This window comes from Rutilus rutilus (assembly GCF_951802725.1).
Source record: "Rutilus rutilus genome assembly, chromosome: 24".
Lineage (NCBI taxonomy): Eukaryota > Metazoa > Chordata > Actinopteri > Cypriniformes > Leuciscidae > Rutilus > Rutilus rutilus.
In genome coordinates, this window is record NC_140228.1 from 17,626,140 (window position 1) to 17,653,202 (window position 27,063).

The following is a 27,063-nucleotide window of genomic DNA, read 5'->3' on the forward strand; positions in this document are numbered from 1 at the left end:
TATCTCTATCTATCTATCTATCTATCTATCTATCTATCTATCTATCTATCTATATATATATATACACAAAGAATATATGTTTAATATTAAAACTTTATAAAAAATATCAGTGCTGTTATTGTTAACTAAAACTATTAAACTACAACTATTATTATTATTATTTTCATTCAATGAAATACAGATTAAATTAAATTAAATTTCAATATTAGAAGAAAAACTAAAATTGAAAATTGAAACTGAAATAAAATAATTAGGACAAAAATTACTAAACCTGAAATAAAAACAAATTAATCAAAAATATAGAAATATTATAAAACAAAAACTAATAAAAATGGCAAAACCACATAACAAAATTACTCAAATTTAAACAACAATTAAAAAATGACCATTTTAAAATGAACAGTGTATAACTATAACAGTATATAAACAATACAAAAAAAAAAAAAATTATTATTGTTTTATGGCTGATCAGAGTTAATTTTATTCACAACCAATCAAACTGCATTTCTGCGTCACAATTTTGTGCTGACTGTTCAAACTCTGTTCTGCTACTACTATTCATTTCTCACGAATGCATGTCGTGAGAAACCTAAATTTAATGTAATGCACATGTAATCGTATTTACTTCCTGTGACATCATCAAGATGGTCAACAAAACAGGTGAGCTGCTCTGAGCTCTTTAAGAGCAACACTGGGGGGATTGAGTTTCACACAGCTGAGGGTGGGCCTCTATGTGCTCAGTCAGAACTGAAAGTTATCCGTCTCCAGAGACTCCCTCCTCACATCCTCTCTTCACACACATGACCATTCTGGCATTCATACAAACATGTGACACTGCAGTGAAACAGGCTCAGCTGAGAGCCGATTCAAATACAGTGGCAAACTTCAATAAGCTTCATGACTTACACAAATGAAGCTTGGATGCCCATGTTATTTCAAACCACGCACAATGCCTTAAAGGGATAGTTCATCGAAAAATTTGTTCATCCATGAAAATTGTCATTATTAATCCCCATCAATTTTGTGCACTGTTATTTTTTTCCATGCAAAACAAAAGGAGAAATTTTATGAATGTTCCGCAGCTTGAAAATGGGTGAAAAAAGTACCACAAAGTATAGGTCCATATCATTCATAAACTAATCTTCTGAAGCAAAATGATGATATTTGAATATTGATGAAATTTTACTGGAAATTCAAAACAAATCAATCAAAATAATCAAAATGTAAGTCATTTTTTAAAAAAAATTAGCCAAAATAAATGAATAATAAATGATAATAAATAAATATAAACAAAAATAAAATACACAAATATAAAATAAACAATTTTTTTTTTTACATTAATGTGGAGAGTAATGTTTTTAATCGTGATTGTGACAGCACTAATATATATATATATGTTTATTTTATATCTGTGTATTTTATTTTTGTTTATATTTATTTATTTATTTTAATACATAAATTATTAACATTAATTTGGAGAGTAATGTTTTTAATCGTGATTGTGACAGCACTAATATATGTAATTCCTTTAAGACTGCTCTTATGAGAATACTCAACAAAACAGGCATTTTGGCATAATTGTGTGTGTTATGTAATGTTGCATATTCATAGTACAATGGAATAAAATGGAGAAACTATAAGTGAATGAAGAAAACTATAAATATGGGCTGTGTTGATGGTACTTTTTGATCTCTACCGCCCCAGTTCCCATTCACTGTCATCTGTAGTGTTCCACAGAGGAAAGAAAATCATCCGGGTTTCAAACAACATGAGGGTGAGTAAATGATGAAAGAAATGTAATTTCTGGGAGAACTCTATCTTTAAAGCTCATGAATGATTGGAAGCATAGACAAACATCATTAATCTTCATCTGTACACTTCTAGTCCTCAACAATCTGGGCTTTCATCTGAAGACGGCCAGGAACTGAGAAACACAAGAGAGCACTGTGCATTTCCCGCACACTTGACAGAGCGGCATAACCCAATATTTACTAGGCCTTGATGTGGAATGCATTTGATCATCACACTTAGATGTTACATAAGTATTGAGAATTCCTCCGGGTGAGCATCACTCTATGACGAAATTCTGCTATACTTCCCTCTTGGAAATATCATCATATCATTTTAAGCTCTCTTGCGAGGATGAGGTGTGGGGAGGAAGGAAAAGGGCTTAAAGCTGCAAGTTCGTCATTGAGGGAACTCCCACATGGTCTAGTCCATGGGTTGAGAGTGGCGATTTATCTAGGACGGCACTGAGTTACGTAGATCAAAACTATACTCACAGTCTCTGATTATACAACTAACTCAATTCAGCTAGAAAATGGACAAAAAATGTGAAACTGAGAAAAAGAGACCAAGACTCCAACGAGATGTGAACTTCTCTGAGATTCTCCTAGAGAAATTTCTGAAATAACTCAAATAACTTAAATGTAGATTTCGGCTTGAGTCGCAAAATAAGGCATAAAGCTATTGTGACGGAATGGCTGCCTCTCCCTTGTAATTAGCGCCACCCCTTCCCTTAAAGGAGAACTCCGGTTAATTTTAAAATTGAGCTCATTTTTTTGTACATTTGGAGTGCTGTCAGTACAGAGAACAACAACAAAAATCGGTGTTGCCTACACCGAGTTATCCTCTTTTTAAAATTTGCACCCTGTTGACTTCAATGGGGCAAGTTTTAAACCTGCTTTTAGCCTCTTAACATCCTTGATGTGTCATTACAAGTGCACAGGTCATGTGAGTGATTCCTTCGGAGTGAACGCGGGTGAATCTGACTGCAGTAGATGTGAAAGAAATATATAAAAAATGATGTTTATTCAGCCAGCGCACATACCTGTATTTACATCCTGTCGATTGTCGAGTTCGATTGTCGAGTTCACGCGTGTGATCATAGGTACTAAACCTATGCGCGTGAACTCGACAATCGACTACTGTGGACTTCGACCGAAAACAGGATGTAAATACAGGCATGCCGCTGCTGACGGGCTAGGATGCCGGGCCGCTATTCCCGTCAGCTGTCGGGGGCCTAGAGAGGACAAGCCGCGATGCCGAAGCCGCCGCCATTTCTGTCATCATCTACTCACTCTCATATCTTTCCAAACCTTTCTTTCTGACACAAAAGAAGATATTTTGAAATATGTCTCAAAGCTTTTTTGTTTGTACAATGAAAGCCAATGGGGACCCCATTGACTTCTATTATATGTACAAAAACAGTTGAAACATTCTTCAAAATATCTTGTTTCCACAGAGAGAAAGTCATGCAGGTTTGGAATGAGTGAGTAAATGACAACAATTAAAAAATTGTATATCTTTTGTCCTTTATATCTATATAATCCTTTTATATCTTATTTTGCACTCATTTTATTAGATTTAGGCTTTAACAAAAATCAGTTGTTAGTGAGCACAAGCGGAGGTAACTAACTACACCAACAAGAAGTCAAAACAGGCCTTGTAACTCAAGTTGGCCTCCTGACACAGTTTCCAAAGCAGCTATAAAACACTAAGGTAGGTGGGCGGCAGTTCCATCCAGTGAATAAGCCTCATCGGGTGAACGAGGACTGTGAGGAGGTCTTGGCACTGGAGTGATCCCGACTCTTCATGGCGGCAGACGATGTTGTGTTGTCTACAACAGATGATATGGCATCCTCGGGCAGCGATGGGGTTTCAGCAAGTGTTTGATTCTTGTGTCTGATGGTGGCCAGTTCCTCTGTCTGCGCTCCAGTCTCGCATGGCTGGCAACGGAGATCAAGTTGTAGGAAGGAATCGCTGTAACATGAGGTTGCTCATTCTTCATCCCCTCCATGGATGCCAGGGGAGATATGGTATTAGTGAGACCGCCGTGTCCTCAGCCTGGTGAAAAGGCAGGATACCAGGCCAGGGTGGGACAATGACAAGGACTGATATAATGAAGAAAAGCTCTTTTGTATGGATTGTTGATGTGTATTCCCTGAGGGAAAATACTTATGTACTCGATGGGTGGTTCTTGGCATAGGTTTCCACTCTTGTACCTCTGTAAGGCGTCATCCATGACAGAAACTGTGATTAATGCATTTGCCTTTTGAAGTTGGCATCTGTTTGATATCGCTTGACACCGACAAGAAGGTGAAGGTGTGTAGATTACCGAGTGGTCCTTAACTTCATAAGGGGACTGATGAGGCACTGTTCTGGTTGACCTAAGCCAATTCCAAACCTGTATGACTTTCTTTGTACTGGAAGGAAGGAAGGAAGGAAGGAAGGAAGGAAGACAACATTTGTCCCCACTGAAATTCACTGTTTAGACAAAAATATCTTCTATGACGTTCCTCAGAAAGAAAGTCACACAGTTTTAGATCAACATTAGGGTGAGAAAACGATGAACAAATTTCTTTGGGGGGGTTATTTAAAAGCTTTCATGTTGATGTGTCTCACATCTTTGAACAACAAATGATTGTCTTCATGATTTCTTTCTCGCACAGTAACACTGCAATATTCCGTGTTTGTATGCTAATTGAATCAGGACCAAAAACATTTCCATTCCTACAAATAGCAAGGGAGAAAATTCCTGAAAAGATCTAAGAAGGTTGAAACCAGTCCAGGCTCTCACAGATGACTTAAGTCAAAACTTTGAAGAAAGAAAGAAAAAGAAAAAGCTACATTGTGTCCAAATGCAGTTAGATTGGGGTCCCCAGACGAAAAACAAATTGCATGCAAGTTTGGATTCTTGGAGAATGTACGTCAGGAAGATTCTAGTTAACCAAAGCCAAGCAGATGATTGCAGATTATGAAGTTGGAGACAGCCATGGAAAATCATTTAAGAGAAACATGGATGCAGTAGTATTGAGGCTATAGAGCTCCTCAGACTTCTTCCAGTGTTGAACGTAGAGGTGTGTGTTGATTTGAAGTGTCATTGATTCAGCTCTTTAATGAAATGGTGATTTTGAATGTTGTCCAAATCGACCTCCTTCCCACAATAAATGCTTTTAAGTGTTAAAGCAATTACAATTACTGGATTTAACTGATGCTGACAGAGCTTGACCAAGAATAGCCATTTAATATAATCACTTTCCCACTTTATCCTCTTTACTTGAAGCTAGTAATTTTCAATTTATCGATTGAACGGATATCCAAGTATATTCTGATGAATGAATTTGATTAAATTGGTATGAACATTTGAAGGGCAAGTTCCAGTTAAGAGTCCAAAACCCAATGAGATGACTTTCTAGACAGTATTTTAAGCATTCTCCCAACACAAAGCCTGCTCCAAAAGTTTTAAGGTAACTTCTTTTAAGATGTCTAAGGCAGAATTGCATCCATCATACAGTGAGCAATCCCAAAATATTGAGTTCAGTGGGGAAAAATTTAATCCAAAATGATAAAGAACCAGAGAAATATTAGATTTTGTATTAAAATGTAAAGAAACAAATTTCTATTTATTAAAATACTTTTAGCCAATATTTGTGTGTACAGTGTAATTGTATGCTTGTAAGAGTATAGCAGTTAGCTTAGAAATATGTTAACTAGAATCTACTAGAATTCATTGTGAATTGAGACTCCTGTGTGCTTAAAGGGTTAGTTCACCCAAAAATGAAATTTCTGTCATTAATTACTCACCTTCATGTCGTTCCAAACCCGTAAGACCTTCATACATCTTCGGAACACAAATGAAGCAAATCATTTTTTGATGAAATCTGAGAGCTTTCTGCGCAACATCACTGAACAGTGCACAGAGTGGCAGAGACATTATATCAACTTTGAGAAGGCTTTTGACAGCATCCACAGGGACAGTCTATGGCGTATGCTCCATGGATACAGGATTCCACAACAGATCATTCTTCTTATCAAGTGTTTCCAAACTAACTACACATGCAAACTAGGAAGCAGCAATCACAGTTTCGAAGTAAAGTCAGCAATGCTCTTCAACATGACCATTGGCTGGGTGATGCAACAGACAACCAAAGACCAACCAAGAGGCATCAGATGGACTCTCTTCTCAACACTGGAAGATCTTGACTTGGCGCTGCTTTCACATACCCAACCAGCACATGCAGGAGAAAGCATCTCGTCTTACCACTTATGCACAGCAAGTAGACTTGAAGATCAGCAAGAAGAAAACAGAGGTGATGACAATGAACACCCCCAAGCCCTCACCAGTCCAAGTAGAATCATAACTTTAAGAGTATATTTACCTGGGCACCACCATTCGACACGACGGAGCAGACAGTGACATCAAGAACCGTCTCAGCAAAGCCAGAAACACCTTTAGTATGCTAAACAATGTGTAGAGGTCCACACAATATACTGTACCAGAGCTGCATCCTATCCAACCTACTTTGCGGCTAGGAAAGTTAGAGAATGACAAAGAACAACTTACTAAATTGTCAGCCTTCCAACACGAAGAACTTCCGGAGAATTCTGCAAATCTTTTGTCCCAAAACCATCTCTAACCAACAACTATTTGCCCAGTGCAAGCTAAAAAATATGGACACCATCATCATGAGAAGGCGAAGGAGATGGATTGGACACGTCATCCGGAGGGAACAATCGCCTGGATTGCCCTCTTCTGGACACCAGAGGGTAAACGAAAGAGAGAAAGACCCAAGAACACCTGGCGTCAAACAGTGGAAGCAGAACTGAAGGCCCCGAACCACACCTGGGGTACCATCCAGAAGCTGGCCCAAAACAGACAGAAGTGGCAAACCTTTGTTGCTGCCCTACATGCTACTGGGCATAAAGGGCCCTGAAGACTGTAGTCACATGGACTATTTTAACAATGTCTTCACTACCTTTCTGCATATGAAGAGTGTTTCAAATCAGGTTAAATTGCAATAAGGATGCTTTCTTAGAGGTCAGCTTACTATCATTTGGAATTATTTTCAGCTTAATTGGCTTTGATTCCAAAGAACTAGCAATAACATATGACACTGAGGTTATATTCAGCTGAGAAATAGGTTAAGTGTCAAAAGCATACAACTGTTTTAGAGTGCAAAGACTAAGAAAAAGGTTAATGGGCTGAATAGGGTCATTAGAGCTAGGAATAACCTTGCTATGAAAATTATTGTTGAAATTTCCTGATGAGTGTTACATTTCTTTATATGCTTTATCAAATTTGCTTAGTTTACCTCAAAACTAACAGGCAGGTTCCTCTTCAGGGCGATCTCATAGACCAGGCTGATCTCGGATTTACTTGCATCGCTGTTTTCCTCCGTTTCTTTCTTCTCCTCTGAACACTGAAAGGGTAAAACACAAAACAGACCAACTACATGAATGCAGTTACATTTTATCCAGTACATCCACATTCATTTTAACATAAAAGCAGTTGCAGTCATTTGTAACTTGAATCATCCGCTTCCAGATATTTTAGCAGAACAAAAACAGTTAATTATGCTGCTTGATATTGCTACCTGGTATTTGTTATCATCATAATTGTAGCGTAATTTATTTTTATTGATAAATTATTGTAATCATTAACGCATTGATTTGTAATGCAAATAGTTTTACAGTTTACAGCACACCATTATTCTTCTAGTAATGTACCAATAGAGACTAATACATCTGAGACTAAATAAGTCTCACACACATTCACAGAAAACAGCTTATTTCCGAGTTAGAAAGTTGGATATGACTTTTTGGGTCACGGATAATAGTATATTACTTTGATTTGACAGACACCACATGTTAGACCAACACAATTCCCCCTTTTGTTGTAGTAACAGAGGTGTCTGAACTATTCTTATTCAACAATGTTGCGGATTTGTTAGCACAATTCAATTATGAATTTAGGTTTACCGTTTTTCTGTTGGCTGGCTTTATTTAATCACAAGTTTGTTTGAAAATCTTTTTACCTAATGTTTGATTAAAAAGTAAGTACATAATATAATATTTGTATGTAAAACTTAAATGAAAATGTATATGCATATTTATGAAATTTGTTGAACAAGAAATCTGTACTAGTCTGTAGTAGAAATCTGCCTTCACAATAATTTAGCTAAAAGGCACAGCTAACAACACACTTTTTGATTTATTCACTTCCATTCATATGCGTTTGAATGCTGGAGACCGGAAACTCAAGTTCATGCGAAGAAGGTTTACATTTTGCTGCATTACAAAGTTTAAGTTTGGTGAACTCTGACCAGTGGATTCATGAATATGTGACCAATAGAAGATCGATATGTCACAGCGTGACATCTTGGCTGAATTAAAAGAACACAAACTTTAAAGCTGAAAGTTTGCAGCGCTGCAGGAAAGTGGAGTAGATTGTACATTCTTGCATTCTGGATTTTTAATTATTTGTTATAGGTTAAATTTATGTTTTTTTTAAAAGACACTACAGAGAATGCTCTAAGTCTAGTGTAACCACATTTTGCATTAGTGAATACAAAACAGCTTAAAGCAGCATTACAACATTGAACAATTATTATTATTAAATTTTGAGAGAACTCACAAATCTCAGTGCATTACATCGCCTTGATTTGATTACCTTTTCTAAACAATCCCTTTATTACGGTACACAGATTTCTGTCACTGACCTCAATTCAGCCTCAAACCTACATTGCACCCTCTAACAGAATGAAGACCTGCCAGGAATCTTAAGAACAGGCTTTATGATCTCAGACCTGATGGTGAGTCTGCTTCAACGCATGGCTGCAGTTTCTCATGTAACTCTGCTGAAAATAGATGCTTCAGGTTTTGTTAAACAGTTGAGATTCTGGAGAAAGTGGCTTGGTTTTGTGAGAAGAAAAAGCTTTCAAACTGATCCAAAAGCAGTTCCCCTTAGTTCCGATTTATATCTTATCAACTATAAAAGGAGCTGCAATAGTACGCTCACAAAAGTTCCAAAGAGTGACTTTTAATATGATCCCTGCAGCATATTATCTTGGTCACCTCCATTACAGTACTGACATTTCTTTTCAGTGTGTTCTCATGCAATACATGAACAGGAGTGTGTGATCTAAGAGCGCTCGATCAAGTTGTGCTTTTTCGTAGACATTTAATACTGTGTTCTCACTGTCGTCCTTATAGCGATCACACGGCATGATGTCATTGTTCGTTTCCTTCAAACGCCTGTTAATGATGTCTGGGATGAAGAGACATCAGGTGGTCTGGAGAGTGTGAGACTTTGTATTACAGACTGTGAAACGTTTGTGTGCCCTTCAACTGATCTGACAGGCCACAAGCTAAATTTGATGTGTTATATCAATGCGCTGTGTGTTATAATGGTCCAACAGCAGAGAGATTTGCTAAAATATCACTTTACAAACTCAAAGTCATGGTACTTTTCATAAGATTTGGAGTTACATATTTAACGTTTTGTATGTATCAAACACAAAAGTAGTAAAAGATTTGCACAACAAATCTTTTTTGAGAGCATACTGCTCTTCATCAAACTGCAAAGCATCCAGAAGTAGAAAAATGTTGAGTATAACAATTTCCATAAATTCTACCAAACATTACGATTTTATTGGCCTTTCGACATTCTCCAGGATCGTGGGAAGAACCCAGTAAAAAAAAAAAAATCTATTATTATTATTATTATCAGCTAATAATGGATATTAAATTAGGACCATAGATGTAGAAATATTAACAAATATTACTTTTTGAGAACCTACTACAAAAAGTTGCATAATTGTCAAGCAAACACTACAAGTAAAATAAATAAATAAATAAATAAATAAATATTTTACATTAGTATTATAATTAAAGGGATAGTTCGGCCAAAAATGATATTTAACCCATGATTTACTCACCCTCAAGCCGTTCGAGATGTATATGTCAATCTTTTTTCAGACGAACACATTTTCAGTTATTTTAGAAAATGTCTTAGATCTTTCAGTGGTTATAATGTGAAGCTATGGGGTCCACCTCCTTCAAGTCCCAAAATGTGCATCGACGCGTAGCGGTAGCGGTCGACGCGCGTTCACGGAGATGGATGCTGGCGTAGGACGTAGGACGTAGCGTAGGAAGCGTCGTGACGTAGAACGAACGTAGAGTTTTGTTTTGCTCTGCTCTCTGGCTGCGCTGTCACGTTCGTTCTACGTCACGAAGCTTCCTACGCTACGTCCTACGTCATACGCCAGCATCCATCTCCGTGAACGCGCGTCGACCGCTACCAGAAGCCAGTTATTTTCGTTTATAAAGTTTTAAATATGTATATTTTTACGACAAAACCGCACGGATTACCCTCAGAAGGCCTTCGTTTATCCCCCTGGAGCCGGATGGATTACTTTTGTGAAGGATGCATGCTCATTTTCGGACTTGAAGGAGGTGGACCCCATTGCTTCACATTATAACCACTGAAAGATCTAAGACATTTTCTAAAATAACTGAAAATGTGTTCGTCTGAAAAAAGATTGATCTCGAACGGCTTGAGGGTGAGTAAATCATGGGTTAAATATCATTTTTGGCCGAACTATCCCTTTAATATCAGTTTATAATATATACTGTAATACATTAGGATCACAGATGCAGACATATACAAATAAAAATAAAGATTACTTTTTGAGAACCTATCACAGCTTATAAATGTCAGTTGATGGAGCTATTTTACGGCATAGACTAGCAAAAAAAAAAGCAAGAAAAAAGTAGCCCCAAAACGAACCATTTAGGTGCGCAAATTATTCTGATATTTTTTATTTAACACACAGATTTGTTTATTTTGGATGCACACATGTCGTATGTTTCAAAAACATTTGAACCAATAAAGCTGAGCCTCATTTCTTTTTTTCTAAAATAACAAACCACTAATGTTTGATATAAAACAAATGTCTTCCAAACATCATTTAGGCTCTTCTGCTAAATAGGGCAAATTGAAAATCAACATCTCTGATGGATTAATCATCCGCTTCTCTTTGAAAACCCTTTAAATCCACATTTCTGTCAGCATCTCTTCATCTGAGAGATTTCCTGCTTACAGTGTGCGGTCACTGTTCCCATGATAACCATTGGACGAAAACCTTCACTCAGACTTGAACGAAACTGAGGAGCTTCCCAATGTCTGTTTACTAACTACTTAGAGTTGTGCTGACTGTACATACCGTGGTGTTTATTCCCTCGACAACTCTGGCATGAGCTCAGTTGCCTGTTAGCACATGGTAAACAATTGGCTTTGCGAGTTCATGAGCGTGTTGAGAGGAAGGAAAACATGGTGTACTAGACAATAAAAATCAGCTGAGCCACAAATAACACTGACTCAAATTTTCACAAGATGTAAAATAAGTCTTTGATGTCCCCAGAGTCTGTATGTGAAGTTTTAGCTCAAAATACCCCACAGATATTTTTATATAGCATGTTAAAATTGTCACTTTTTGAGGGTGAGCAAAAACGCACCGTTTTTGTGTCTGTCCCTTTAAAGGCAAATGAGCTGCTGCTCTCAGCACAGGGGGCGGAGCTTCAAAGAGCTTGTGTCCTTTTACCTCACACAGACATGCACTGAAAATGTCAATGTTTATGTTCAAACCGGAGTCAGACAATAATGGAGAGACTCAAGAAGAAGTGACAACATGTAGAATGTAACAGGACATTTCTGAATGGTTTAGTTGATGAATGTAGGTAGCTTATGTGTAGTTATTGATTAGCATATTCTGTCATGATAATCTATAAATTGCGTTCCTGGGGGAGGGGTTTATGTAAATTTTAGGGTTGGTGATGTCACTAACCTGGGAGGAATGTCGTGTAGTCCCTACCAGCCGTTTGTTGTAGTACTTAAAAAACATTTTCTTTAAAAGCAAATATCTCCCTTTGCTTTGAACTTTGAGCTTCGAAACTTTGCAGATGTTGTTTATGCCCAAACAGCAACATTACACACTAACTAAAGTTAGAAAAGTGAAATCATATTCAACCACCCCTTTAAAGTCGGCATGAAATCAAAATGGACCCTATTTACTTTGTTAGCGCATATTACTAGTCTTGTGGTGAACAATTAATCCATGCAAGTTAAAACACAGAAAAAAATGTTTTGGCTTCGTAATCTTTAATCAAAATCTGAAAATGCCCCTCCCCTCTGCCTTGGAGGACCTTCTCTGATGACGTAGGTTTGACGGCTTGGTTTGGGAAACACTTAACCACTCCCCTCGAATCGTTAGTCTGTAATGAGCGAGAGATGGAGAGGAGGAGCGCTAGAGTAAAACCCTGCCCTGTGTTCAATATTCCTTTTCACTGGGAAATACGTCACAGCACTGGAGAAAAGTCGTTTGCAACTTCCGGTTCACGCGGACTTTAAGGGTACGTTTAGACAGCAACAATGTACTAAAACTGAAAAGTTTGTACAGACAACAATGTTGTCAAAACGATCCGAATCTGCAAGAATGACTAAAAACGCTGGATTTCATGCCAGGCCAGCAGTTGGCGATGTCACTTTGTAAAGCAACACTACACGTCTATAGACTGAACATGTTATACGCATGCACATGACTAGGGTTGGGAATCGAAAATCAATTCCAATTATGGAATCAGATACTTAAGATCAGGAATTGGATACTTGTTATAAATAAAAATTTCAATTTGTCTTATCGATTCCTTTGTGTGCATTTTATTATGACTTTAAACCATTTTTGCATGTATAACGCATATTATATTTATATTTATAAATATTTTAATGTGATTTTAAACCAATCAAGCACAAGACGACTTAAGCGCTGTTTTCTGTGCTGCGCACACATAGAAAGCCGCCTCTTCTACTGTATAGTGTGCGATACTGAACTGAGTTTTCTTCCACAAATAAACGCAAAAATATGTCAAAATATTCTCGTAAACGTAAACAGTTGACAAAGAAAACGCATTAGAGCAGTTTATACCATGGGCTGTTTAAATACTCGATTCTGATTGGCTGGAAGGTGTGCAGTAAAACCGTTTAATGCACAGGTAGTTCCAGTCAGTTTGATTACAGTTCGAAATTAATCCGCTACATTGGTAACCATAGTAACACAGATACACTTGCAAGCAGAGTGAGAGACGCATATGGAAACGTTTAGGTAGGCTAAATGGATGATTTTTGAATATCGTTTAATTTGTATCAGTGTTGCCTGTCATTCATAAATAATTGTAATAAATCCATTAAAGAATCATTAAGTTAGCTATATGCTTAAGCAACGAGGGGACTGTAGCTGCTAGACTTTAAAGAAGAGATCGACGCACACAGCTAGGTAACTCGCGCGCGCATCTCTCTCTCTCTCTCTGTTCCTTCTCCTTCAGTTCTCTGTCTCTCTCTTTTAATAATGAATTTAAATAAATGTGAATTCATTCAAATAAAAGCAATCCGATGGCTCTACTTTATTTAAAGCGGACGGAGTGCAAGAACTGACGAGCCTTAACTTAAGAAATAACCGTCATTTTTACACGTCTGTTAAAAAATTACACTGTAAACATCAGTTACAGCTTTAACATATTTTTAACTTGGCAAATAACCAAGGTATAAGCGGGATAATCCACGGCTAGCCATGCATTAAAGAATTTTAATGCACTTCGTAGAGGCAACCACCCTCCGCTTCGCGTCGGGTGGTTCTTCGCCTCTACGTCGTGCATTAAAATCCTTTAATGCATGGCTAGCCGTGGATTATCCCTTACATATTGGGTCCGTGCAGCTGTTGAAGTGACAGCAGCCTAATATTCCTGCTGCCGTCTCTATAATAACATAAACCAACCAACCAAATCAAACAACAGAAGACAAAGAGAAAATTCACTCACTGATCTTGACTCAATAACTTTAACTATATTTGTAATGTATATTTTATTTTATATAAAGTGCAGCGTTATTTTACATTTGATTACAGTTTCTGTACCTAAATACCTGAAAATCCTATAGCACTGGTTATTTCAATTTAATATTTTTTCAGTTGCATTTATTTGTGCGATTGCTAATTTGTCTATTTGTTCTTTTCTTGTTGATGAGTGTTTACTTGTCTTTAATAATGCTTGAAATGTATTTATATTCGTTGTTTTTTATATGGTATTTTTAAACCATTGGAAAAAGTTGCTTGTGTAAGTGTTTTTTAGCCTGTGAATGTGAATGATATCCAAGTTATCTTATTGGAATCGAAATTAGGAATTGATAAGAATTGGAATCAATAAGCAGTTAAAGTCAAACGATTCGAACTATACCCAACTCTACGCATGACGTCAATGTTTTCACAAACGTGCATTTTTGTAGTTTACAAGGAGACTAGTATAATGGTATCGTTTTCAAAAACGTGGACAAAAAATATTACTGCATAGTGTCAGTGTGTCAGTAAATAAATACAAAAATATTATTTTTATATTAATAATAATAATAATCATCATAATATCAGTTTACAATAAATAATTAGTCAGGACCACAGATGTAGAAATATAAAAAATATTACTTATTGAGAAGCTGTGTGATCTATATATGAGTCTGTTGATAAAACTATATTACACTGATTCTCATTGACCAATAACTGTGTAAGTGTCCTTATTTATGAGCAGAAAAGATTGGCAACAATTGCGTACACACATAAATTTGCTCTTATTCTCGTTCTAATGTCAATAAATCTGGATTTTTGGATTAAATGGAGCATGTACATTAACCCTAAAACTGGCAATGTGATCTGGGTGTAACATAGTTTTTGTCGTCTTTTTTGGGGCGTAAGAATGATTTTTTCATCAAATCCTTTTATCATTTATCACAGCCTGGTCTGTCTTGAGTATGCTGGTCACATGATTTGTTTAAAAATGTTTGTGATTAATTAGTCAGCCTGACCTAAATCCAACATGGCTGCCAGTGGTGCAGGACATTCAGATTTTGAGATAAGTAAATATATATTAAACTTACTTTTCTTTTGAAAAAATAATACTAACACTGCTAACATTAATTATGAACATTGTCTTAAGGTGCTGAAAAAGAAAATGTATAAAAATGTTGTTCATGTTGTTATTTAGCACGTTTTGAAATATATGTTACACCTGAGTCACATTGCCACTTTTGGGTATAAAAAAGGGATTAACTTTGTATTCATTTTTGTAACAATCTTTATATTCTGAGGTATTTTATTTATTTTTTTACAAATTATAAGGTTAAACTGATACAGCCTGTCTGTCTTGAGTATGCTGGTCACATGATTTGCTTCAAGTTATCTGTGATCAATTAGTCAGCCTGACCTAAATCCAACATTTTTTACCATTTTACCAAAAAATGTTACCATTTTTATGGTAACGCAAGGTCCGATTTCAAAACGGGTTTCACAGGCTGAATATTGAGTTTGTAAGCTTTCCAATGATATATAATATGTCAACATTATATGAGTTGAAGTATAGGATATAATTGTTTTAAACATGCAATTGCAGTTACAGTTATAGATTTGGTCCTTTTTTTATACCCTAAACAGGCAATGTGATCTGGGAGTCACAACTCATAAAATCCAAAATACATAACATTTTTCAAAAATTCTTTTGGATATGATTTACTTAAGTCCAGATGATATAAAAAATGACATGAAATTATTTGTTGCTTATCATTTTCTACTCTTGCCTGTTTAAGGGTTAAAAAGTATAGATAGTAAAGATGTGCGCACAAATACGTGTGAATTGTGTGTGTGTTTGTTTGCGTGAGCATGATACTCATCCTCGAGGTTTGAGATCTGGTACAGGAGTGAGGAGACATGCAGACGAACACAGTTTTGCCCTGAGGTATGGTGTGTATCAATTTGTAAAGCAATACACGGAAAAGGTGTCTGACAAAGCCCTCATTATGGAGACAGAAGGGGGACAAGACCAAACAAGAGAGGCGCCACTACGGTTTAAATAACCTTGGTCGATGCCAGGCATTTGGGGCACAATGTAATATGATTTCCGGTGGGAGAAATTAGTATTTTGAAGGATAGCCCGAAGCTAAACTAAAGTTCAGAGGAGATGTTGTGAACATTGACAGATGATGAGGAAACAGGACAGTCGTGTCATCTTAAATTTCATCAGCCTGAATATCACTTTTACCTAACAAGAGGTTATGATTATTCAGAGCATGATAGGCTTTCAAGTGCACAGACTGAAACACAGGAAACTGGAAACCACATAAAATGTCTGAGACCATTAGTTAAAATACATCAAATTGTACACTTTTAAAAATGAATTTTCAACATTTACTATCTCACCAAGGCTGCCTTTATTTAATAAAAAAAAAATTTGAAATGTTATGACAATTTAAAATCAGTGATTTAAATTTTCTTCAGTCACATGAACCTTCAGAAATCTCATAAAATATGTGTTATTACTATCAATGTTGAAAACAGATGTGCTGCTTAATTTTTGTGGAAAACGTTATACATTTTATTTCAGGATTCTGGTAAATATAAAGTTCAAAAGAATTGCATTTATTTATTTTAACATTAAAAATGTTTTTTTTACTGTCACTTTTGATCAAATTGAATGCATTATTTCTAAATTAAAGCATTACTTTCTTTAAAAAACAAATCAATTACCTTTAAAAACGGTTTAACTGATATGTAAGATTTCTTTAAGATGCTATTTGAAATTAAAAAGAGGTTTGCAAGGCTGTGTCGTGTGCGGTCTGTTTGGTGGGACAGGTTACCTGAGTTGGTCTTTCTGGAATGGGTTCGTTCTTCAGGGCCTGAAGGGCTTTCATGGCCGCATTGTGTCGGGCAGCTTGGCGAGTCCGCCCCTCTCCGATAAACTCGTTGCTCCCCACTGTCAGCTGCACATAAAATACCTTAGGCACTGGGTAATGGTACCTAGGTTTGGGAGAGGGCCAAGAGACAGAGAAGGAAAGGTTGAGTGAAAGAGAAAAAGGCAGGTAAAAGGGGAAAAAAGCCCTTTGATTTATAAGAGGATTATCTTATCGAAACTTGGCAGTTTTATTACTGTGCAAGCTCTAGAATGGAAATGATAGAAAGCAACCAGGAATTAAATTAAACATGCCAGTTGCTAATTGGGAGGAATGACGGGAAAAACACGACTTGTGACGGAAAGGAAGAAGCTAAATAAATATATAAGGATTTCATTTCCTGGCCATGCTATCAAGGTATATATCAAGGGTGCAGCACTATTAAAATTCCAGCCGATGAGATCAGCAGATAATGGCCATTGATCAATAAATAATGGCATATATAAAATCTATCATTAAAATTCCATACGATTTTGTCTAAATAAATTAAAGGCATGACGACATAACACTTGTAAAAATGATTCTAATTTGAGTTTAAATTTAAAATAATAATAAAAGAAAACTTTTAAATAAAAATCTGTTACAAATTGGAAATTTGTAATAGAAAGAGATTTTTTTTAATGTTATTCATAAACAGAATATTTCTTCGTTTTAAATGATTCAAAATCCTAATTCTCGCACTGTATATGGATAAACATACCAAAAACAATTAGTTAAATTAGATAACGAACTAGTTTGCAGTAGAGCTGCACGATTCTGGATAAATTGAGAATCATGTTTAGTTTTGCTTAAAATAGAAATCACGATTCTCCCGCGATTCTGAAAAGACAACTAAACAAAATAACATGTAGCCTAATTTACTGTTCTGACAAAATGTTAATTGCTGCAGACTATTTTAAAAATATGTAGTTGAATTATTTTAAAGGTACACTATGTAACTTTTGGCACTCCAGCAGTTAATAAACAAAACTGCATGTGGAAGAACATTGTAGCCGGATCTACTTCTCTCTGTTTATGTAAATGACGAGTCACACAGAAACTGGGCTACTCGTTGTCCCACTCAGTCTAAACTCCGAATATAAACACTTATTATGGGCGTACCGTAATGATTCAGGATAAGAAAAAAAGCATGGTTTGGGAGATGGATTCATGATGTACTCGCTCATTATATAAATGTTGTACATTTTTTGCAAAAAGAAAAGTGACAGTTTGAATGAATGATTCGATGACTCACTCAAAATGTGATTCAATGAATCAGCGTTTTTGAACGAATCTCAACGATGAATGATTCAACGGCAAATGCATTGTTTAACTTGTCGCCACCTACTGGTATAACGATGTAATACAATCTTAATTTGAAGCGTCAAGTTACTTTCAAAAGGTGATTTAGGGGGCTTTCACACTGCTTACTGCTGTCCGAATCAGAGTGCGATTGTTCCCGGTGTCCCCCGCAGCATTGGTCATGTTTCAACACTCACTTAATCCTATCCCCTACCCTGGTGCATTTACATTCATCTTAAGTCATTACAAACGTGCACAGCGCTGCGCATGATAGAAAACAAAACGCGGGTCTGTGTTTATATGTGTTTTTTTTTTTTTTTAATCTGGTGCCATTATGCAAAGGAGAATGACGCAAAGACACTCGCGTGATCTTGTGAGCGTCGCATGAATAATTCAAACTAATTCTTGCAAACTAATTCTTTTGAGGAGACAGGTTGAGGAATTTTTCATGCGAACCGTGCCCTGTTTTGAACTGAACTGCCAGTGTGAAAGCACTCTTACTCTATTTTGATCACCACCGTAAACATCAGTGCTTATATCCTAACTATAGGCATTTGTCCCAGTACTTCTGTGATCATTTGAACTATTGTAACACAGACATAATGATACTGTGGGGTTGAAAATACTATTTTTGAAGCGGGTTCATACATATACAAAAAAACTGCTCTCTCTGAATCAGCGACAGTGCCAACGCACATATGAATATTCCACTGTAATCGTACTTGTCAAAGGCTTAATAGACAGACGAATAGTTGTCATTTAGAAATAAGATCATGTGGATGTTTGAATTGAGATATCGATCTCTTAAAGTCTCCCTGTAGTCAATAATTGTATCCCTTGAAACTCATCTTTGATCACCAAAATTGCATATTTAAAAGTTTTTTTCTTTAAAAAAAATTTCTTCATGCCCTAAAATAGCTTGAATGTAACTCTACACCCTTGCCTCATTTAGTATACACGGTTCTATGAATATGCAAATTAGCCCCGCCTCCACTCACTCACACCAACTCACACATGTTGACGTGATTGGTTACAAGGTAGTTTGTGACGTCAGAAACACCAGCGATTTCAAACCGCGATTTTGAGACTTTAATTCACTGAAAATACTCAGCAATGGTGTTGACTTATGAATTTGCACATGGTTTGTCTTATTAAGCATATTAAAAACACCAGACAGATATAAACAACATTAAAAGCTTGATTTTCACCACAGGTGGACTTTAACGATTAATCATGCAATATGTAAAAGTGGATATTCAGTATGAGAAATTGACATTTATTTAGTGATTTGCTAAAGATTACATTTTGCCATGTTATTAAATTATTAGTTTATTTTAGGTGAGCGCAGATGACGGCAAAGGTAATATAAATGTAAAAATAGGGGAAGCATTCACAATTAAATAAACAAAATCGGCCGATACATTTCCAGTATAAAAAAAAAAAAAAAAACAGCATGAAGCAACAGTCGAGGACATCCTTCTGAATGTGTACTGTGTATAACTGAGGTCTAGTTGAGCATCGTGACCCATTCTTGCTATGGATGCAGTCATATCGTACATTATTATGTACCCGCTTCATTCCGCTGTCACGGAGCTCCAATGAAGTAAGTGTCTAAAGACACAAAGGCTGATGGGAGTGGTGTACAAAGCTTTAAAACAACTAGAGAAAAGGCAGATTTATTTCTGAGGTGGAACCCGAACAATATTGGTAGAGTAATAAATGGTCAAATTAAAGGGCCCTTCTTCCATGGGGTCAATGACATAACAATGAGTTGGTGAAATAATGACTCCCATTGGCTCCAAGCGAAGGAGCACGGAACAAAAGCAGCTTCACATATATCCAGCTTTCTTTATCTTAACTTTGGCTCACCCATGCAGGGCTGTCAGGCCGCTGTTCAGTGGGCAGATTTAAGGGTCTGTTTGCACTTTAAGGCCTTTATGAGGAACGGTACCGACTGACCTAGCGTCAGCTCTCCCCCTTCCCTCGATGGGGAGAACCCATTCACACTCCTCTGTAGCGTCTGGGGACCAAATTGTGCTAAAAAGTAGCTGCTGCTTTCCAAAATCATCACGCTCTCACGGTTTTAGCTCTTATCAGCATTTGGGGAATTAAAAATGCATCAACAACAGTCATGAACAAGGTCAACATGTGATGAAATACATCAGATCATGGAAGTAAATGGTACATCTTGCTAAAGTCAACTGTTCTCAACCTCTTTTGCAAAAAAATTGGACAGTAGAATATTGGAAAAATGTTGCCTGGTCTCGATTTCTGCTGTGACCGAAAGATGGTAGGGTCAAAATTGATAGTAAACAACATGAAAGTATGGATCCATCCTGCCTTGTATCAATGGATCAGGCTGGTGCTGGTGGTGTAATGGTATGGGGCATATTTTCATGGCAGACTTTGGGTCCCTTAATTCCAATTGAACATCATTTAAATGCCACAGCCTGAGTTTTGTTGCCGACAATGTCCATCCCTTTATGACCTCAGTTTACCCATCTTCTGAATGATGGCTATTTCCAGCAGGATGACGTGCCATGTCAAGCTCAAATCATCTCAAACTGGTTTCTTGAACATAACAATGAGTTCACTATACTCAAATGGCCTCCACAGTCACAAGATCTCAATCCAATAGAGCACCTCTGGGATGTGGTGGAACTGGAGATTTGCATCATGGATGTGTAGCCGACAAATCTGTAGCAACTGCGTGATGCAATCGTGTCAATATAGACCAAAATCTCAGGAATGTTTCCAGCACAGTTTAATCTATGCTACAAAGAATTAAGGCAGCCCTGAAGGCAAAAGGTTCAACCCGGTACTAGCAAGGTGTATCTAACAAAGTAAAAGTGAGTGTAATATTACAACTTAAAACCACTGTTTCCTATTTTTATATATTTTAAAATGTAACTTATTCCTGTGATTGCAAAGCTTAATTTTCAGCATCATTACTCCAGTCTTCAGTGTCACATGATCCTTCAGAAATCATTCTAATATACTGATTTGGATTTGGTTTTATCAATGTTGAAAACTGTTGTGCTGCTTAATATTTTTATACCGGGATACATTTTTTTCAGGATTCTTTGATGAATAGAATTTATTTGAAATAGTAAGGGCATCACTTTTGATCAATTAAATTCATATTTTCTGAATATATATATATATATATATATATATATATATATATATATAAAATCCTTCAAACTGTCCACTTACTGACCACAAACTTTTGAGCAGTACTGTACTTCTGAATAACAATGTAAAATGGGTTTTGAACAGCTGACTTTAACATAAAGGTTTATAATGTGAAATAGTTAATTCGAGGTGAAACCATACAGGCAGAAAACAGCATCATTGGCCACTGTTAAGAGTCCCATGGTTAAAGGTTTTAACTTGTTTAAACTTGAAGAGAGGGGAAAAAAAGTCTAAAACTGAAACAGACATGTGAAGTGTTCTGAATCATACTAAACTAAGGGTCATTTGATCTACATATACTTTTCCGTAAATGTTCCGGTTATTTAGTTTCAGCTAATAGAGAACTTGAATTTCATTGTAGGTCTTGTGATATTAGATTTGATACCAATTGAAGCCATCTGGGAGATGTTGAAATCAAAGGGCATGCCAAAGCCACCAGGAAAGAAGAAAAGATAGTGTTACATGCATGATAATGAAACGCAGAACTATTTCCCTGCCCAATAAAATTATACCATAATAATTCCACAATGGCTGAGTAACTAGTACAACTCCATAAATCATGAATGTGGGTCTCTAAGACATTAAATATATCTGTATTTAATTCTGGAAATAATAAGCTCAGCACAAACCTTATATTTTAAATATGTTCTGTAAAAATCCAGTAAATAAAAGCATATGTTGAACATAAAATAATTCAATAATAATTGTATAATTTATTATAATAATAAATAATTTTATATGAAAAGATTTTAACTATAATTTTAAACTTAAATTATATTTTAACCTGTTAACTGTCACTCCCTTTTTTGAGCATAGATCTGACTTAAATGGTTGCAATTCAGGAATGCTTTGAAAAAAAAGTTAAAATTAAATAGCAAAACAAAATTATAGAAGTTTAAGTTTACTGTAATACAAAAGTACAGTACTAAACATTTTTTACACTAAATATGTATTTTGCAAAATTCTGATTCTAAAATTGCTAGAAAATCAAAGCCATTTGTCTAAATTTAGAGTTTATATCACAAAAAACTATTTTTTATCATTTATGATGATAACAAACATATGTGATGGGGGAAATAGACTATAAAGACTAAAAAAGTACGTAAAGTGTCCCACTACCAGAACACACACAGTTAACCAGCTAAAATAGGTTAAATGATAATTTAGCATGTGCTTGTGTTGCTGTTGTTTCAGTTCTGCATCATAAATGTGTCTACCAGGCTTTTTATAACTTGTATGGTAATAAAAAAAAGCATTAGATAACCAAGAGGTTGATTTTACAAATATTATTTTAGCATTGGTATTACTTTAGTTATATTTAGTATTATTAATTTTAGTTTACATTTTTGTGAATTTGTTTTTGTTTTTTAATTATTTCTGTTTAGCTTAAATGTATTTTTATACAGTTTTCGTACTTTAACTTAAACTTATTTTATTTCAATTAGTTGCCAAGTCAATTTTTTCATTCAAGTTTTTTTTAAATCATTTACATTTTTTTAATTTAATAAATTATGATCATTTAGCATGCGTTTGTGTCTACCGGTATTTTATGGTAATTCCTTCCTTGATTCCTCAAACTGAGTGGGAGGTTTTGTCTATGTTTTTTTTTTAATGGGTGTACAATCATTCCAGCACATGTGCGTTCGGAGCCACATCTCTGCGCCAGCATCCTGCATGTACCCTGTCTGCTCCAACAGTGATTCAGCATTTCTCTCCCAGAATTCCAAGGGGTTCTGCGCTCGGCTGACCACAGCCCCTCTGAGGGAGGCGGAGCCTGCCCTTGCATGTCAAGCGTGGTCCCAGACGCTTGGAGGAAATGCCAAGTGCAACATGGGACCCGGCCAGGATGTTGGGGCGGTCGATTTTCTGGTTACAGGTGCAGGGAGAGTGGCTGCGGCCCCGGCTCGTAGGAGGCCCCTTTGTGCAACGTGGGAAAGTCGTTGCTGACACACTCTGAGCCACATTAGACCCAATAATCTATCAGCACACACACCAGCCAGGCCTGTCTGGTCTGCATTAGAAAGGAACACAAGCCAAAGCGGGAACACCTAGTGAGAGGACAGGGAGAGAAACCCACTGGAAGGCAATCATTAGTGTTGTCTTTTATTTATGCGTGTGAATGTGGCCGCCTGAAGACAGGATGAGAGAACAGAGCAAGAAGGAATGATGAAAAGAGATGGGGAATGACTCAATAAAATGATAACTCACAACAAATGACTATGAAAAAGACTTTGAAGATGTGGTTTCAGGAACAGCTAATCTGCGAAACGAGTCAGCGAGCGATGACTGAAACCTATTGAGCCAATATCAGAAAGACACTGTTGTGACATTTAAAAGGGATGGTTCACCCAAAAAATGTAAATTCTGTCATTATTTACTCACCCTCATGCTGTTCCAAACCTTTTTGTGGAACACCAAAAAAATAAGAAATGAAGAAATTGTAGTATTGTAATTTTACAGTTGTATATTAGTAATATTATTATTAACAACAACAACAACAATAATAATAATAATAATTATTATTATTATTATATTAATTATTATAATTATCATAGTAATGATTCCATGAGTCATACTGATGAAACATTTTTGTACAAATTGTGCATTCCAGCAAAGAAGCACAGAAAACGTGTTTAAAAAAAAAAAGCAATAAAATTGTATTAGGAAAAATACATACAATGTCCGTACAATGAGTGACAGTGGGGACCAAAACACTGAGACATATCTTCTTCGGGTTTGGCACGGCATGAGGTCGAGTAAATGATGACAATGTTTTTTATTTTTGGGTCAACTATCCCTTTAAGACTTAATGAGTCATTAAAGTATTACTTTTCAAAGAACACGACATATATCAAGATACAGCAACCCGATACTAGCTCAGCATTTAGTTGACATTTCAAAGTTTTTAATAGACTGGATTTGTGATTCCAGAATACACTTCTCAGCAAGACATCTTAATTGATCCTAGATTTCAAAGAAAACATCAGATGGGAGAGCCATCATTTAGATTTCCATTCCAAAGTGCTGCATTGTAGTTCAATTCAAAGGAAAGAGCTACACATTCGTGTGAGGTCATCAAAACCAATCAACGGTCTGCCACATTTTTATGGAAGAAAGCATTTACACATTACAAATTGATAGATGCTAGTATGTAAAAACTCTTTCTAATTTGGAACTGTCAAAAAATGACATGATTTGTGACTAGCGATCCTGAAGTTTCATTCGCACATGGATCATCACAAACACACTATTTTTTTAACAAAAGCTCATGTATCCTTTCAAAAACAAGGCAAGACTCCCTTCCTGTAGTTATTCAAGCCTAAAACCACCTCAACTCCCCCGGGAGGAGGCTCACGCCCAAATCTCGAGCGGAGTTCCTTAACCCAGATGTAGGATTGCATTTCAGCATTGGCCAGGATGTACTGGCGATCTTCTCTAGAGTTTTAGAAGTTGTGAAAATTGTCATTTGGTATGGTTTTGATGAATAAAGCATTTAGGGATTGCATGTAGGGCTGGGCGATAATACAATAACGATAATTATTGCGATATGATTTTCCTTGATAAACCGATAACAACAGTTCAAAAGCAGAACAGAATAGCGCTACATACTTGAACCGCGCAACATGGACCATTTTCCGCTCGGCTCAAACAGCAGCGCAGAGCGAGCTTTCTTGAGCAGATGCGTTTATTCGCTGATCGATCTCGATCATGTGACCACTAAACAGCGCTGTGAGATCCAGCGAGAAGCGCTTGAATTCAGAAAAGAACACAAATGTCTCTATGATAGAGCTGGGCGATAAAACGGTCTCGGTATTTATCGACGGTACACTAGCCTGGGAAAACCCAGACAACTTCCGGCAAATTCAGATTTGCTTTGCAAGTAGTCTGGCAAAGAGCTCATTCAAGCCCATTTCTAATCCGTCGAAATCGCGGCACCAATCAGAAACGTTGGGGCGGGCTTTACACAATGACGATCGCTCTGATTGGTTTTAGGTAGTGATGTATGTCTCGAGACCGGTCTCGAGACCAAGACCACTTTTACGTGGTCTCGGTCTTGTCACGGCCTTGACGGTCTTTGGTCTTGCTCTTGTCTTGGTCTCGGACCTCTCGGTCTTGTCTAGGTCTCGCTGTCTCAGACCGACATCGGACATAGTGGTCGGGGGATTTAGCAATACAATACTACAATATCCACGACGACACAACGTTCGATAATGCAATATTATTATCCGCAACGGAACAGATTGAAGCGCACGTCCGAGTGAAGACGGTGCGGTGTGTGCGCGAGCCACACGAGAAAACACTGTATCCGCGCCACTGATCGCAGCGGCTACGAGCACTTTGATCACTTGATTTAAAAAACACATATCAGTGACATGATGGGTTTTAACTTCATTCAGGAGATTTTGGGTAACTGCACAACTGACAGATGACTTTGAGCGCACCGCAAACGGTGTGTGTGTGTGTGTGTGTGTGTAACCATAGCGACAAAACGACCAACTTTCAGATCCTGCACTTAAGCCTATAATTTCATTTTTAAACATTTTATTATGTATTTAAAAGTTGCAGAATGGATTCATTTGGAGACTCCGAAATCGGCAGAGATAGGCAGGCATTTGCTTAGATGAATTTGTGTCTTTGATATCTCTGTGTGTGTGTGTGTTGTTTGATTACAGTATTGTATTTAGGATGGTGGTGTTAGACTAAATAAATGGTCTTTTAAATATCATCTGCATATCTCCGTTGTGTTGACTAAACATTAGGCCTAATCCAAGTTTATAATTGTGTATCTTTAATTTGATGTTACAATTTCATCTACACATTAAGTATAATTTCAATTGGTTACATATTTCTTATTCTTTAGACAGTTGTTGGAGGAGCAAGATGGTGTTGGAGGTGTTTGATGTTTTGTCAGATGAACCAGTCAGTACCAGTCATGTCAGTCCTCAACAGTAGCCTACACAAAAGTTAAGGGAGTCTCAATCCTCTAATAGTGCAGTAACAGCCGTCATGCAATTGCTACACAGTTGATCTCACCCAGTCTGCAAAAACATTTACAGTGAGCTCACAGTCACACACATGACATGGTCTGTCTCTGTATTGTTCTGCCTGTGTAGTTGAAGTAATACCGTCTAATATGTATTGAATGTAAACTGCGGCTGAACCCTAGTATGCTTATGTTCTTGAATTAATAGTTATTGCTTAGCTTCAACACTAGTCTGTTTTTTTGTTTGTTTTTTTTCGGTCTCGACTTGGTCTCGGTCTTGGTCTCGACTTGGTCTTGGTCTCGACTTGGTCTGTCTTGGTCTTGGTCTTGACTTGGTCTGTCTTGGTCTTGGTCTTGTCTTGGTCTCGATACCCTCTGGTCTTGGTAGTGTCTTGGTCTCAGTGTAGGCGGTCTTGACTACAAGTCTAGTTTTAGGTCTATCCAATTGCGCCCAGAGGCATTTGAGCGACATCCGTTGGTGAAGCGCACCAACTTTTAAATGCATTATTATATTCAAATTGCAAACACATGAGGACAGTCTCCATGAAAGACCCACTGGCAGATGAACGTGCTACTACATTTCTCTCCGAAACGGTAGGAAATTAAATTAGATTTAATAGAGGATTTTAACTGTGACAAGATGATTGACAGGGCAGTTTACGTGACAGGATGCACGCGACAGATCCGTCCGATAAAGATGACGAAGTAGTATGTCCCAAAGCTTGCCTACTTTTTTGCTACACATTCAAAAGTAAATACCTTTTCTTCACAAAGAGAGTACATACTTTTATGGCGTAGTGTAACTTAGGCGAATTGGGACGCAGCATATGGCTTTACACGATGACGATAACTCTGATTGGTTTTAGGTCTATCCAATTGCGCCCAGAGGCATTTGAGCGACGTCCGTTGGTGACGCCCCTTTGGAAATTAGTTATTAATGAGTTACTACTGAGAATGGTCTGGTTTTAACCAGGCTAACGGTACACCATTGTCGGTAACG

General features: G+C 36.9%; 1 protein-coding gene across 2 annotated transcripts in view; it reads right to left on the reverse strand.

The window, feature by feature from the left end:
• Positions 1-27,063, reverse strand: part of stau2 (staufen double-stranded RNA binding protein 2) — a 120,633-nt gene that overhangs the window by 62,955 nt on the left and 30,615 nt on the right. For both annotated transcript variants that reach the window (XM_084398630.1, XM_084398631.1), the window contains exons 6-7: positions 16,511-16,670; positions 7,095-7,202 (exon numbers count right to left, since the gene is read on the reverse strand). In XM_084398630.1, the coding sequence (XP_084254756.1) occupies positions 7,095-7,202; positions 16,511-16,670 (268 nt within the window). The remainder of the gene's footprint in view (positions 1-7,094; positions 7,203-16,510; positions 16,671-27,063) is intronic.